Below are 15,341 nucleotides of genomic sequence, written 5' to 3'. Positions count from 1 at the left end.
ATATATATATATATAACAATGACCACACAGTGTTGCTTTAACTAAACAATACCAGCAGACCAGTCTATTTCATACAGGTCTTTGTAACTAAAAAATACCAGCAGACCACCCTATTTCATACAGGTCTTTGTAACTAAACTATACCAGCAGACCAGCCTATTTCATACAGGTCTTTGTAACTAAACAATACCAGCAGACCAGCCTGTTTCATACAGGTCTTTGTAACTAAACAATACCAGCAGACCAGCCTATTTCATACAGGTCTTTGTAACTAAACAATACCAGCAGACCAGCCTATTTCATACAGGTCTTTTTAAGAAGAAAAAAAAGTGCGATTCAGCCTATTGAATCTTTCAAAGGTTTGCCTGCCAGTTGAAGGAGCCAATGATAGCAGGGTAATACTATTGTGAAGCTGCTCAAAGAACACTACAGGTACAGTCCTGAATCCTCCCAGAAGCTGAGGGTGTGAAGTATAGAAGAACTGAAATGTCTGCTCTGGATAGACAAACACCAAAAAGATAACAAAGTTACAAACTGAATGAAAGGAGACAGTACAATATTGTGGGATCAAATAAAAGCAGGTTTTTCACATCTTCAGCGTGCCCAGCTGGCATGAGCCAGTTAGGCTCTGTAGTCTTCAGAGCGCGAGCTCGGGTTCAAATGATTTCAGTCGCTTCTCGACTCTGGGATGAAGCTATCAGACACTTCCAGATGGTTAGTCAAGCTAACAGCCCCTAAAAGACTAAAACATCCCATTTAAAACACATGAAAGCCCCGTGCAGCCAGTCTACCCAGGCTAAGTGCTTGAGAAAGAGAGAGGGAGCGAGGTGTAAAGGGAAGGGGTGTATATCTCACTGCTCATGAACACACTGCTCCCAGGTAGGAAACCCACTGAAATCATTTGAACCCGAGCTCGCACTCTGAAGACAACAGAGCCTCACAGGCTCGTGCCAGCTGGGCACGCTGAAGATGTGAAAAACCTGCTTTTATTTGATCCCACAATATTGTACTGTCTTTTTTGTTTTTTTATCTTCTTTCAATTAGTGAGAATCCGTCTTCATGACATAAGAGAGGCAGAGCTGAGGCTCTGATGCCATGAACATTGTTCTGTTCACTCTCAAAGCCCTGCTAGAATATTTGAATGGCGAATGTTTTATTTTTCATAATGACTGTACATTCTAATAGGTCACAGTGATTATTATCCTTAAACGGAAATACAAACTAATAAAACACAGGTCTAAAACTCATTTCAATATGTATCTTTTCTAAATGGTAACATGAGTTCATATCCTCTTCTCCCACATTCCTCACTGCTCCTGTTTAAACACACACTGAGAGCAGGGAGGGGGGCTCCATGTTAGCAGTGGAACAGGAACATTTGCTGGATGCCATTCCACCACAGGGAGGGGCCCTGTGCTGGTTGCCATGGTGACAGAGTCTCCAGTATCTCTGCAATGGACTCTGACCAACACATGACTGACTGAACCTGTAATAAGCTGATAAAACAGGCAGTCATAAATATTAACAAGCAAACAAACTGTCTATGCATGCAGAAATGTGGAGAACCTTTGATCTGTCTGCTTGGCTATCTTTCTGTAGAAACTCCCCTCTCACACTGATTCAACAGTCTCTGCTCAGCCTGCTTGTCTAAACCTGGCCTCAGTCCCAAACCCGCCTCTTAGAGTTTTACACAATTCAAGGAAATCAGCACAGTGAAGTTTCTTTTGTGAAATCGTCAGTCTCTCTGCCTCACTGGAGCAAGAATGGCTTCAAACTTGTGGTCAGAGGAGCACTTCAACTGTCCAGTGTGTCTGGAGCTATTGAAGGACCCAGTCACTACAGCATGTGGACACAGTTACTGTATGGGGTGTATTAAGAACTGCTGGGATCAGACTGATCATACAGGTGTCTACAGCTGCCCCCAGTGCAGAGAGACCTTTACCCCAAGGCCTGTTCTGCGCAGAAACACTGTGCTGGCTGAAGTTGTGGAGAAATTAAAGAAGACAGGACTCAATCCTCCTCCTGCTCAAAGTTATGCTGGACCTGGAGATGTGCCGTGTGATGTCTGCACTGGGAGAAAGTTCAAAGCTGTGAAATCCTGTTTGACGTGCCTGGCCTCTTACTGTGAAACACACGTCAAGCCACACTATGAGGGGGCTGCTTTCAAGAGGCACAAGCTGATCAATGCAATTGGAAATCTGGAGCAGAAGCTTTGTGATGAACACCAACGATTATGTGAGGTCTTCTGCAGAACCGATCAGACGTGTATTTGCTTGTTGTGTACACAAATTGAACACAAGAGCCATGATACAGTCTCAGCTGAGAAAGAAAGGAGTGTGAAACAGGTAAGGGTTTGAACCATTTCCTTGTAGCTATCCTAGAAGATAAGAATTCCCAGGGATATTTAACATGTCTGTTTACTAGGTTATACAGTTTCACATTGGATCACTGCTCGAAAACAACTAGAAAATAAAAGTAAACCAAACAAGAAAGGAGGTCCCGCTCCAGGAACAGTCTCCCTGACACCTCCTCTCTAGACTTGGGTGGGATTAAAATCCCCTAAACTTGTTCCCTATTCCTTCCAGTGCTAGCGATCCTGGTTAACTCACACAGTGATCCGAGATACATTTTTCCTCTTGTGTTTTTCTCACCCTGGTTAACACACGCAGTCGTGAGGATCCTACAGCAACACTCTCCTTCCCAGACAGTCTGTATCCCTGCTTGTAGAACCAAGAAACTGTCTTTTCAGACCCTTTTTAAAGGCATGTGGCCGGGGCTAAGAGATAATCAATTAATCAATTAACACCTGGCCACATTCCACACCTGGATTTGAATATACCCTGCCATATCTAGCACAAACGATTATCAAAAGCATTATTTAAAATTAAACAAAAATACACTATTTACACTTGCAGGATTTGTTCAGCTGTTTTGTGGTGCATTTTTAGTGTAAAATTAGCATGATTTATATTCCTAGTGTTTTTATATGTATCTTGCAACTTTATAAAATCATATGTAAGTTTTATTGTGTAAGATATTATAGTTTAATTGGTAAAACTGTTTAAAAATAGCATTCCTAGCAAAGTCAAGCACCTAATTAAAAAAATTATTAAAAAATAAAAACAAGATTAATATGATATGCAATGTATAAGATTAATATGATATTCAATATACAAGATTAATATGATACACAATATACAAGATTAATATGATATTCAATATACAAGATTAATATGATATTCAATATACAAGATTAATATGATATTCAATATACAAGATTAATATGATATACAATATACAAGATTAATATGATATTCAATATACAAGATTAATATGATATTCAATATACAAGAATAATATGATATACAATATACAAGATTAATATGATATTCAATATACAAGATTAATATGATATTCAATATACAAGATTAATATGATATACAAGATTAATATGATATACAATATTCACAGGGCTTCTGTTTTTCAGTGTTTATTAATTCAGGGGAGACCTGTACTGACTATCTGGCACATGCGTATTGCTGCAGGTAGAGGGCAGCAGTCTCCTATGATCCGCCTGTCAGTCATGGCGATGACACGGAGAGGTGGTGAAGAGTGTGTGTGTGTGCTTTCCCTCTCTCTGAGTGTTTGAGAGGGGGGCCATGGGAGACTGCTCGGTCCTTAAGAACGGTGCTTTAGGTGCACTCGGGTGGCCGGACTGGGGAACACACCGTGACCCTGACCGCAGACGTCAGGTGTTAAAAAGGAGGAAAACGAGGCAAGTCTGGCTGAGGATAACAGCCGGCCTGAAAATAATTAAACGAGAAATCAAAATACGTAGCTACACACCCAAGGGGACGGGTTTAGTTATACGGGGGAACTCCGGCCATCCCAGTTTAAAGCAAGCGAGCGTAGGACGGAGGCTCGTGCTGACCGGCTTAGCGGCAATGGGGGCACTGCGTAAGCAGAACTTTTGTTTGTAGGTTTATTACTGTGTTTTATTTTCCCTTTTTCTTTCGCCTTTGGTTTTCATTATTATTTACGAGCACTTGTTGTGCCCTTGCTTGTGTACCTGTTGTGGTACAAGCCGTGGTGCTGGTTACTGTCGCCAGTATCCAGTCCACGGACAACAACGCCATCTCCTGGACGCAATAAATCAGTGCGCCTGAGCGGCGTTTCAAATAAAGTACTGTCTCCTGGTGTCAGTGAGTTGCCCACCCCCCTCCCACACTTCTTAATAAACTAATACATCACATTTTAAACAAAACTTTAATAATTGTGTTTTGAAATATAGTAAACAAAACCCATGCCTTTAAAAGTGACACATACACATCTATCTGCACTGGCAGAGCTGCTGTGCCCGTGCCTTTAAAAGTGACACATACGCATCTATCTGCACTGGCAGAGCTGCTGTGCCCGTGCCTTTAAAAGTGACACATACGCATCTATCTGCACTGGCAGAGCTGCTGTGCCTGTGCCATGCCATTCTTGCCAGTCTGCACACAATGAGAGGTGTGTTTTTGAGAGGCTTGCTTGTACACGTATAATGTTTTATCTTTGAATTTATAACCACCATCTACCTGAGAAGAATTGTTTTTATTGGTTAAGTGTTCATCTTTTTGCAGACATATTTTCTTTATTTTAATTATGAAAGCTCAAAGTCAGTAGAGGGCATAACTCAAATCCAAGATGGCCGCCAGGCAGAAACAGTAGCTGAATTTGGTGCATTAAAAACATTTTTATATGATTTAAACAGATATGTTTAAGAAATGTAATAATCTATTTTGGATTTTGATTGTTGAAATCTACAATTTATTTCGCTCACCCTACTAGTCCCCTCTTTCCTTTGCTCTCTTCCACAGTGAAGTCCTTCTGGTCACGGGCTCATTCTTCTGGGGATTTTGTGTGTTTAGGCATTTTTTACATTTCTTCACAATTTTCAATTCTGTTTTAAATTCCACGAGTGTGTGAATCCTCCCTATTGAACTGTAATATAGCTTTAAATCCCACGAGCAAGAACAACCCTCCGTTTCTAATTGTAATCTCGTTTTAAATCTCACCAGCGTGTGCAATCCTCCAATAGAAATGCAGGAATGTGCTGCCACTCAGTTTAAAGTATTCAGAATGAATCAATGATAGATTCAAGTCAGGAAGGAGGTTCATTGCCCGACTGCGCTGGGAAAGGTTGTTTTTTTGTTATTCTTTTTTTTGTTTTAGGTTATTTTATTGTATTTTTTCACATGGAAAGGGGTGAAGTCAACATGAATTGAGTAACCATGTCCAGTGTTTGTCTGGTGTTTATTGGGTATAAACTGATTTCATTGTTTTGTATCAGGGCTGTTTTATCTGTGTTTATCAGATAAAACCAGAAATCAGAAGCTCTAAATATCCATTAAAGAGAAAGCTGCTTCAGTTTCCTAGGTGCTTGACAAAACAAACATGTAACACATGCTAGATCAGCCATCATTCACTGTTACTAGTATGAAACAGTACCATCTAGTGGACAGCTACTGTGGATCAAGTGTCCTTTTGTATTGCTGGCAGCTGTGCACTAGATGGTGTTGTATCTTACTACTATACACACATGTTGTCTGATCTAGCCTGTGCTACAGATGTCTATAGCGTGCAACTAGAACTGAAGAGCAAATTATATTCGAGAACCACTCAGAATTATAGCAAACATTGTAAAGAGGTTAGGGGACAAGAAAACATAAAATATATCTGAACTAAAATGATTCTGTCAGTTTCAATAGCATACTTAAACAGGCCTGTGATGGGTGTGAAAGGATATCACTCAATGCTCCATCAGAAATGTCACTGTGTCACTGTGTTTCTACACAGAAGCAGCTGGGAGAGACACAGACAGAAATACAACAGAGAATCCAGGAGAGACTGAAAGAAATTAAGGAGCTGAAACAGGCTGTGGAGACACTGAAAGTGGGTATTGAAAAGAGGGGGGTATTATTATTATTATTATTATTATTATTATTATTATTATTATTATTATTATTATTATTATTATTAACAGATGGACTGGAACACATCTACAGAAGTTTACTGTCTATGCCTGATGTGTTTTTGATATCAATTCTAACCATGTCTCCTCTACTGTGTTCTTTCACTCAGAGATCTGCATGCATGGAAATAAAGGAAAGTGAGAAGATCTTTACTGAGCTGATCCGATCCATTGAGAAGATCCACACTGAGGTTATTGAGCTGATTGGAGCTAACGAGAAGGCTGCAGTGAATCAGGCTGAAGGACGCATTAAGAAACTGGAGCAGGAGATTGCTGAGCTAAGGAGGAGAAACGCTGAGCTGAAACAGCTTTCAGAGACAGAGGATCACATCCATTTTCTACAGGTAACATCACTGCTTGTTAGAAAATCTCAAGTCCATAACTGGGACGGTTTCAGACAGACCTCTCCAATTGAATGAATCCTTGCTTTTCCCCAGGAATGTTTTGGACCCCATTCTGTTTCACTGAAAACTCCTTTTCTCCACTTTCCTGTTGTAGAATTTCCAGTCTCTCTGTGCCCCTCCTGAAGCTCGAGACTCACCCAGCGTTACTGTCAATAGAGCCATCTCTTTTGGAGCTGTGAGGAAAGCTGTATCTGAACTTAAAGACCATATTGAGGACTTCTGCAAAGGGGAATTAGTCAAAATAACCAAAACAGGTTGGTGTGAAATAGATTCCTTTGGTAGAGATTTCTCAAATAGTCCATGGCTTGAGGAGGGACAGGACTTGCAAGACATTAATAAAGACCTCTTGCAGATTGCTGGCTATATAAATAATGTAGTATTGAGAAGGGAGGAGACAGCAGGGAGGAAGAGGAAGGAGTGAGGAGGCAGTAGGGAGCATGGAGGAGGGAGCAGGGAAGGCAGAGCAGGGAGCATGAGGGAAGGAGCCTGGAGAGAGTAGGGAGAAGTGAGCAGGGAGCATGGAGGAGACCATGGAAGAGGGAGGAGGGAGCATGAAGGTTGGAGCAGGAAGGAGAGAGCAGGGAGGAGACAGGTAGGAGTCAACAGGGAGGATGGAGCAGAGAGAAGGGAGCATGAAGACTGGAAGAGACAGCAGTGAGGAGGGAGGATGAAAGAGTGAGTAAGGAAGAGGGGGCACGTAAGTGGGAGGAAACAACATGGAGGAGGGAGCAGGAAGAAGGGAGCAGGGAGGAGGGAGCAGGGAGGTGGTAGGAGGGAGCATGTAGGATGGAACAGATACTGATGAAGCAGGGAGGAGGGAGTGATGTGAGGATGGAGCAGACAATGACTGTTGTATGTTTGATGCACAAGGCTGTCCTAATATGGACAATGTACTGTTGGGTAAATATATATGATGGAGAGGAAGGAACACAAGACTCCAGTGCAGTGGCAGACGTGTTCACATTGACTTTGGCTGCTGCACCGATACGGAAGGAATACATATTCATTGTAATCATGAACATCTTGAAGTACGGATTTTTACATCCTGAAATGCCGTGAATAAGCCTTGTTTCTTTTCAGATTGCTGTTTGGAGTCTTGTGTGTGTTGTGTATTAATCCACATGTTTCAAATCTATTTCTCTCTCTTTTTTTCTGCCCAGTGAATGAAGTTGCAGTTTACAGTCTGCAGGCTCCAGAGCCAAGGAACAGAGCTGAGTTTTTAAAATGTAAGTCTGTTTGCACTGAAACATTTGATTGAAAGATGTGTCACTCCATTGAGAGAAGAGCTAACACTACAGAACAGGGAGGGGTGGAGCTTGAGGGCAGCAATTATTATTATTATTTATTAGTACTTTTAAAACCATTAATCTAGACTTCTCTCCATCAAGTATTGGTTCAGACGAATATATGCAGAATGACTGGGGGAGGGACATTTGTTGCCTGTTTTTCCACTCAGACCTTTCTCTCCCTAAATATCTTGGTATCCCTGAATAGATCATCATCCCATCTTTTAATACATGTACAATGCATGTGAAACCAGTTGTGGGGTAAAATGAACAGCTATCCCTCCCAGTCATCCTGTGCTGGTAGTAAATGTATATTGCAGTATCACTGCACTTGTGGGATGGATTGCTCATTAAAATATTAGACAGATATTTGAAGAGTGGATGATATTCTATTGAAGATATTTAGTAAGCAAGGGGTCTGAGCGGGTAATATGGCAACACATACCCTGTAGGAACATTAACTCTTTGTGGTCCTATGTCGGACCAGATCCGACATTGCAATTTTCCCTTTCCGGTCCAATGTCGGTCCCTGTCCGACATCGTCATAAAGACGCAAGAAACAGGTCTCTAGTTGTTTTTTCTCCGGAAAAAGCCGAGAAAACCATTCAATGGCGGAGTAAGACAGATAGGAGCCGAAAGGGGGAGTGTGACAGGGTGATGAGGCCCAGAGACAGACTGCAGTTCAAACAAAAGACTTTTATTAAATAAGACACAAAATAAACAGGCACGAGGGCCAAACAAAAAGGTTCTTAAACACAAAAAATAAACACAAAGTACAACTTACATAAATAAGGCTTCCAGGCTGAGCTGTGCCTTCACTGGAATGCAAACATTCAAAAAACAGCACACAAAGAAAAACCAGCAAGCAACACAAAATACCCGCTTGCTTCCTCAGCTACCTCTCTCTACTGAGGAGATGAGGACTCCTGTTATGTCAGGTGGCTGGGTGCTGATTGATTGTTAATTACTCCCACCTGACACAATAAACCTGGGCAGGGAGGGGAATTTAAACCCATCCCTGCCAATATTTAAGGGAGTTTCTCATGAATACAGATAGCCCCGACACCACATAGATAACACGGACATAAACAAACGAGATAGCTGCTTCCGCATCCAGCGCTCAAATAATATCACAGACATTTGCAGAGCTTGTTTTAGATGTTATAGTAATAAAATAATGACTTGGATCGCATTATTGAGGAGTTTGGTGATAAAATGAGAGATCAGGAGATAATTTATTGGTATGCACGACTATGAAGAGGTATGTGATAAATACAGCAAACAAGGAGCGGGGCTGGAGATGCAGTACTGAGAGTCCTGTTGATATGCAGAGACTTTTAAACCTGTTTAACTGTGAAATAAAATACTTTTAAACAGCGCGTCTAAAATAAACTGCATGTGTGAAAATAAATTGGACCCGACGTGCCTGAGACACGCTGAATAAGTGAACTGTAATTGTATGCACAGTTGCATTTGATTAGTTCCAATTGAAGAAGTTTGGTAAGATTGAGGAATTATAATGAACAAAACAATCAAACAGCAAGAGGGTTTAATTAGGAAGAAGGGAAGAGGGAGCAGTAAGGAGGGAGCATGGAGGAGGGAGCAGAGAGCATAAAGGGAGGAGGGAGCATAAAGGAGGGAGGAGGATTCATAGAGCAGGGAGCAGGCAAAAAGGGAGCATGCAGGAGAGATGAATTGTAACTGGGGTTAAATTAGGTGCGATCCTTATTTTTCTATTTTAAACGTGATTCAAATGCGTTTGTCTCTAGACTGATGTGAACTGGAGGAACGCTAATCAAAGGTTATCAGCGTTTATATTTATGTCATGTAAACTAGATAACTCTGCTATTCAGAAGAAGCTTCTTTTTATACATGGGATACAAAAAGAAAAACTGTGTCATGCAAGATATAGCAAAGTTATATTTGAAAAACCAAGATGTGAAACAACACAGAGCACAGGAATGACACATTTTTGCATTGTCGTTGAGACACTAATGACTCAATAATCATCAATTGAATTTGTAAAGGGGAGGAGAAAAGGACAAAAACACAGAAAAAAATAACGTTAATCAGACGACACTTAACATGTGACAGTGTGTCATCATGATGTCACAAATAGTCATGTGACCCACAAAAGTGCAATTTGTCCCACAGAAAAGGTATTTTGTGCACATAATTAGAATTTCGTCCCATAAAATGATAGCTATGTGTGGCAATGTGCCTCGCCCCTGTGTGCATTTGTGTGTTATGTGTTGTATGTTGCGTGTGTTAATGTTGGTGTATAGAGATTAGTACACGGGATATAAACGGGTCTGTGTTTCACGTGTATTTAAAAATGTAGATTTATATTTAGGCACGGGATTGCACTATCACTTCACGTGCATTAAAGTATGTAATAATATGTGAGCACGGAGTTGCACGTAATGAATTCACGTGCTGGGATTCAAGTGAATAATTAATTAGTAATTGAATCCCAGCACAACAGTATATATAGAGACATTTTCATTCCCAATACCTTTTACAACACAGGCTGTATTGAACAAACTTAAATACACCTTGTCAAACACACGTACAGCATGTACACAAGCTGACACGCTATATTTTTTAATAAGCAACCAAATAAAACAAACAAAATAAACAACTAACTCTTTCCGAGCACTAACTAAACTTTCGGGAACACCCTGACTATAAGTGGAACTGCTAAGCCGTTTCCCCACCAAACACAACACAACACAACACAACACCGAGGTGGGAGGCCAGCCAGCGAGGTCTACTCGACAGCGGGGATGTGGCAAGGCCTAGCCCCGTGGAGGAACTGTGCTCTCCCAAGAAGGAAAGAGAAAACCACTCGCGAGGGTGACTGCACAGGCTGTTACTCACACACGACAGACAGATAAGAAAGAGCAGGCTACCATGCAAGCGAGGATGCCACTGAAAGACAGAAAGGCAAAAGGCTCTGTCTTTTTCAGAGTCATTGATTCTGGGAAAGCAGCGAGCCAGCTTTCAGCACGAATGCAAGGAAAATACAATCAACTTGATCGTCTCGAGAAGCTCAGCTGAACACAGAGGTCCTTACCGTACCATCTTGAGAAGGAAAAAGAGAAATTGCCTCCTCAGGATGGTGGTTTTAATCCCTCTGTGGGCGGGACCGAGTGCGTCATCCTAGGAAGGGGCCTATCGGCAGCTCTGCTATAGAAAGCTCAGCGATATCTATCCAATGGGCAGGCATATCCCATGCATAATGTTGTTGGTGCCGTCTTCAAATTTCACTATCTGTGAAACACACAATGTGGAAATCCCTGCCTAAAACATAACATAATAATAATACTACAAATAAATTGATTTACTTACCACAACATGCAGATCCGCTATAAGTCAAGCTGACCATTACTCCAAAATTGTGTTGAACATCACTGATCGTTAATTAATTTTTAAAAATGTTTTAATGTTATTGAATATTATTAAACATTTATTATATAACCATTCATTTTGAAACTCCAAAGACGTGCAAACTATATACAGTCAGTTTTCTTCAGTGTGCACAATTTATTTACAGGCTGTTATCCAGGAATGCAAGCCTGTCGTCCTGCTCTGGATTCAAGGCAGCGCGCTTTTTTGTTTGTTTGCATTGAACACAGAGAGGGGCGTGTACTTACAAAGCATTTTCAAATCTGATTCGCTGGTAGGATGGGACCAGCAAATCAGATGCTAGTTAACACGAGCAGGAGAAGAAGAGCCCGCCCACTGCTTGTCTGTCAGAAGTACTGTAAGGCAGGGCGTTTGGTGCAGTTTCACTGATAAACTTAAATAATGTCATTAACTATGCGTGTTACAAAAATGTAATTATTGAATCGATTATTCAGTATTTACATCGATGTATATAATGAGGAATGGAATCGAAAGAAAAAATCGATTTTCTATTTAATCGTAGCAGCCACAGTCCTGAGATTCTGCAGTTCAGTAAAACACAACAATTGGGGATGGGCAAAAATACAAACCATAATTGGCATGAAATGGTTATTATTGCCTTTGGAAAAGAAGGTGCAATGAAATTAGTTATTTACACCAGGTTTATTGTTTACAAATCATGCACAAAAGCGCCTTGGCTGGCCACAACATCGCATTTCATTTTGAATTTACTGACTTTCCTTGATGAAAACGAATCCACGTCTGGGAGGTTACTAGACGTCCTCTGCTATTCACCAACTCTGAGGACAAACTCATCTTTTTCATCTTTCTAACAGCACAGTAATGATATGAATGCCTTGCTTTCTTGTATTTAACATGGTTACACTGGGAAGTCATGTGACAGGATGTTAAAAGTGAAACTGAATTCACAAATGCACTGTTTTCTTTTTACCTGCAGTGGAATCCATCCTGTCCTGCTAAGAGATGAGTTTACTGTTTTAGACACGTAATCAAATATGCATGGATCACTTTCCATCAGTACTGTTCAATTGGTAGCAGCATCCTGTGTAAATGACACGCCAGAGGTCCAGGCTCTGTATTAATAGAGGGGATCGTATCTCACAGGATCAGATATGACAGGCTCTGTATTAATAGAGGGCATTGTATCTTACAGGATCAGATATGACAAGCTCTGCTGTATTAATAGAGGGGATCGTATCTTACAGGATCAGATATGACAGGCTCTGTATTAATAGAGGGGATTGTATCTTACAGGATCAGATATGACATATGACAGATATTTGAGGATGGCGCAGACAGTGACTGTTGTATGTTTCAATTCTATTTCTCTCTCTTTTTTTCTGGCCAGTGAATGAAGTTGCAGTTTACAGTCTGCAGGCTCCAGAGCCAAGGAACAGAGCTGAGTTTTTAAAATGTAAGTCTGTTTGCACTGAAACATTTGATTGAAAGATGTGTCACTCCATTGAGAGAAGAGCTAACACTACAGAACAGGGAGGGGTGGAGCTTGAGGGCAGCAATTATTATTATTTATTAGTAATTGTGAAGCCGTTAATCTACACTCCTCTCCAACAAGTATTGGTTCAGATGAATACATGCAGAATGACTGGGGAAGGGGCATTTGTTGCCTGTGTTTCCACTCAGACCTTTCTCTCCCTAAATATCTTGGTATCCCTGAATAGATAATCATCCCATCTTTTAATACATGTACAATGCATGTGAAACCAGTTGTGGGGTAAAATGAACAGCTATCCCTCCGAGTCATCCTGTGCTGGTAGTAAATGTATATTGCAGTATCACTGCACTTGTGGGATGGATTGCTCATTAAAATATTAGACAGATATTTGAAGAGTGGATGATATTCTATTGAAGATATTTAGTAAGCAAGGGGTCTGAGTGGGGAAAATGGCAACACATACCCTGTAGGAACATTAAGTGAACTGTAATTGTATGCAGAGCTGCATTTGATTGTTTCCAATTGAAGAAGTTTGATAAGATCGAGGAATTATAATGAACAAAACAATCAAACAGCAAGAGGGTTTAAAGGGTTCATAAGGACCTTTGTATTTTATTGTGTTGCATGTTCCCATGTGTTGCTACAACTGTTTACGTGAGGTGTGTGTATTGTTTTAATTATTTTTTTTTTTTTTACATTTTGACCACTTTTTTATACTTATAGATAGCTTCACATGTAACTGCATGGACCTCTCAGAACTACATTTCCCATCATCCTCCTGCTCACATATGTAATTGAGATGGAATTACCAGTGAGCAGGAGGATGATGGGAAATGTAGTTCTGAGAGGTCCATGCCGGTCTACAAGAAGCCATTTTGAGGCAGGGAATGCAATTTAAAAGTTTAAAAAAGTGGTCAAAATGTATTAAAAAAAATAATTAAAACAACACACACACCTTCCATATACAGGATGTGAGGATGCAGCAGACAATGACTGTTGATTTTCTCAGTGATTTGACTTTTCTAACCGTCTCTCCTCTACCCGTCCTCTTCTCTTCAATCAGATTCCTGTCAGCTCACACTGGACCCCAACACAGCGCATAGAGAGCTCTGTCTGTCTGAAGGGAACAGAAAGGTGACACGGAGGAGAGAGACCCAGAGATATCCTGATCACTCAGAGAGATTTGATAGCTGGCCCCAAGTGCTTTGCAGAGAGGGTTTGTCTGGGACTCGCTGTTACTGGGAGATTGAGAGGAGTGGGAGAGTGGCTTCTATAGGAGTCACATATAAAGGAATCAGCAGGAAAGGAGGGGATGATTCCTGTCTCCTTGGATACAATGACAAGTCCTGGAGTTTGGAATGCTCTGGTTCCAGATACACTGCCCTGCACAATAACAATGGCACTGAAATAACTGCCCCCCGCTCCCCCAGAATAGGAGTGTATCTGGACTTTAATGCCGGCACGCTGTCCTTTTATGGCGTCTCTGACACAATGACCCTCCTGCACAGATTCCAAACCACATTCACTGAGCCGCTCTATCCTGGGTTTTGGCTTCGTTATGATTCCTCTGTAACAATCTGCCAGCTGAACTAGGCTGTTTTGTGTTGTAAGAAACCCTTTGTATTGAACTCCCTGTCTGTCCTCTCCACTCCTCGGGTGAAGGGAATGTTCAATCTGACACAACTTTGGATGAAAGTTAGGGGGTAAAACGGCGCCACCTGCAGAGCGAAACGAGGTGAATTATTTGTTTTTAGCAATGAATGGATTTCATTTCTTTAAGAATTGTTATGTTTTATATAAATTTTAGAAAATGGCATCCAATAGTCAGTGCTGTAACAGTTTTAAAAAAAGTGAACTTAAGTTTGCTTTATTGTGTGTGTGTTTTTGTTCTTTGATTTCAATAAAATGTTTGTTCTGTTTATTTTTTCAGATTTTAGTAATGTGATTTAATAAAAAAAAAAAATTGATTAACTGTGACTTTCTTATTTATTAATACTCATTAACATGGTTTTTCAAATGAGAATGAGAAAGAAAGATAGATGGGAAAAAGAGAGTATGAGGTATGGTAAAGCATAGGGAAGCATTGTAAAAGCACAGAGAGGTCTGGTAAAGCATAGGGAAGCATTGTAAAGCACAGAGAGGTCTGGTAAAGCATAGGGAAGCATTGTAAAGCCCAGAGAGGTGTGGTAAAGCATAGGGAAGCATTGTAAAACATAGAGAGGTCTGGTAAAGCATAGTGAAGCAATGTAAAGCACAGGGAGGTCTGGTAAAGCATAGGGAAGCATTGTAAACCACAGAGACGTCTGGGAAAGCATAGGGAAGCATTGTGAAGCACAGGGAGGTCTGGTAAAGCATAGGGAAGCATTGTAAAGCACAGAGTGGTCTGGTAAAGCATAGGGAAGCATTGTAAAGCACAGAGAGGTCTGGTAAAGCATAGGGAAGCATTGTAAAGCACAGAGAGGTCTGGACTCTAACCCTGGGCTTGAGACTCAGCTCAGTGATTTGGATTCCTGAACAGCTTCTTAGTAAAGGTATTATTCAGCATGCCGCCGCACCGTGAACTAACAAGAAAAGACTTTCAGTACCTGGCAGGCTCTTGTGACATATCAGGAGGGTCATTCTCTTTACTCCTTCTTCTTCTCCTTGGAGTCGGGTCCATGCCTCTCTCTACTGAATCACTCGTTCCTCAGTTAGCTGTGTTTCTCCTCTGCAACACAATTGAAACAAGTCCGTTGTGGGGTTTTGGATTTGGTCCC

At 41.0% G+C, this 15,341-nt stretch overlaps 1 protein-coding gene across 1 annotated transcript; it reads left to right on the top strand.

Annotated features, from left to right (window-relative positions):
- The first annotated feature begins 1,731 nt into the window (after positions 1-1,731).
- On the top strand, positions 1,732-14,538 carry LOC131723138 (tripartite motif-containing protein 16-like protein). Its single transcript, XM_059016598.1, has 6 exons — positions 1,732-2,345; positions 5,839-5,934; positions 6,124-6,357; positions 6,512-6,671; positions 7,578-7,643; positions 13,649-14,538. The coding sequence occupies exons 1-6, from the start codon at positions 1,764-1,766 to the stop codon at positions 14,176-14,178; spliced, it is 1,668 nt and encodes a 555-aa protein (XP_058872581.1). The 5' UTR covers positions 1,732-1,763; the 3' UTR covers positions 14,179-14,538.
- Positions 14,539-15,341: the final 803 nt, after the last annotated feature.

This window comes from Acipenser ruthenus, chromosome 53 (genome assembly GCF_902713425.1).
Source record: "Acipenser ruthenus chromosome 53, fAciRut3.2 maternal haplotype, whole genome shotgun sequence".
NCBI lineage: Eukaryota > Metazoa > Chordata > Actinopteri > Acipenseriformes > Acipenseridae > Acipenser > Acipenser ruthenus.
This window is presented reverse-complemented; position numbering and strand designations above follow the sequence as displayed.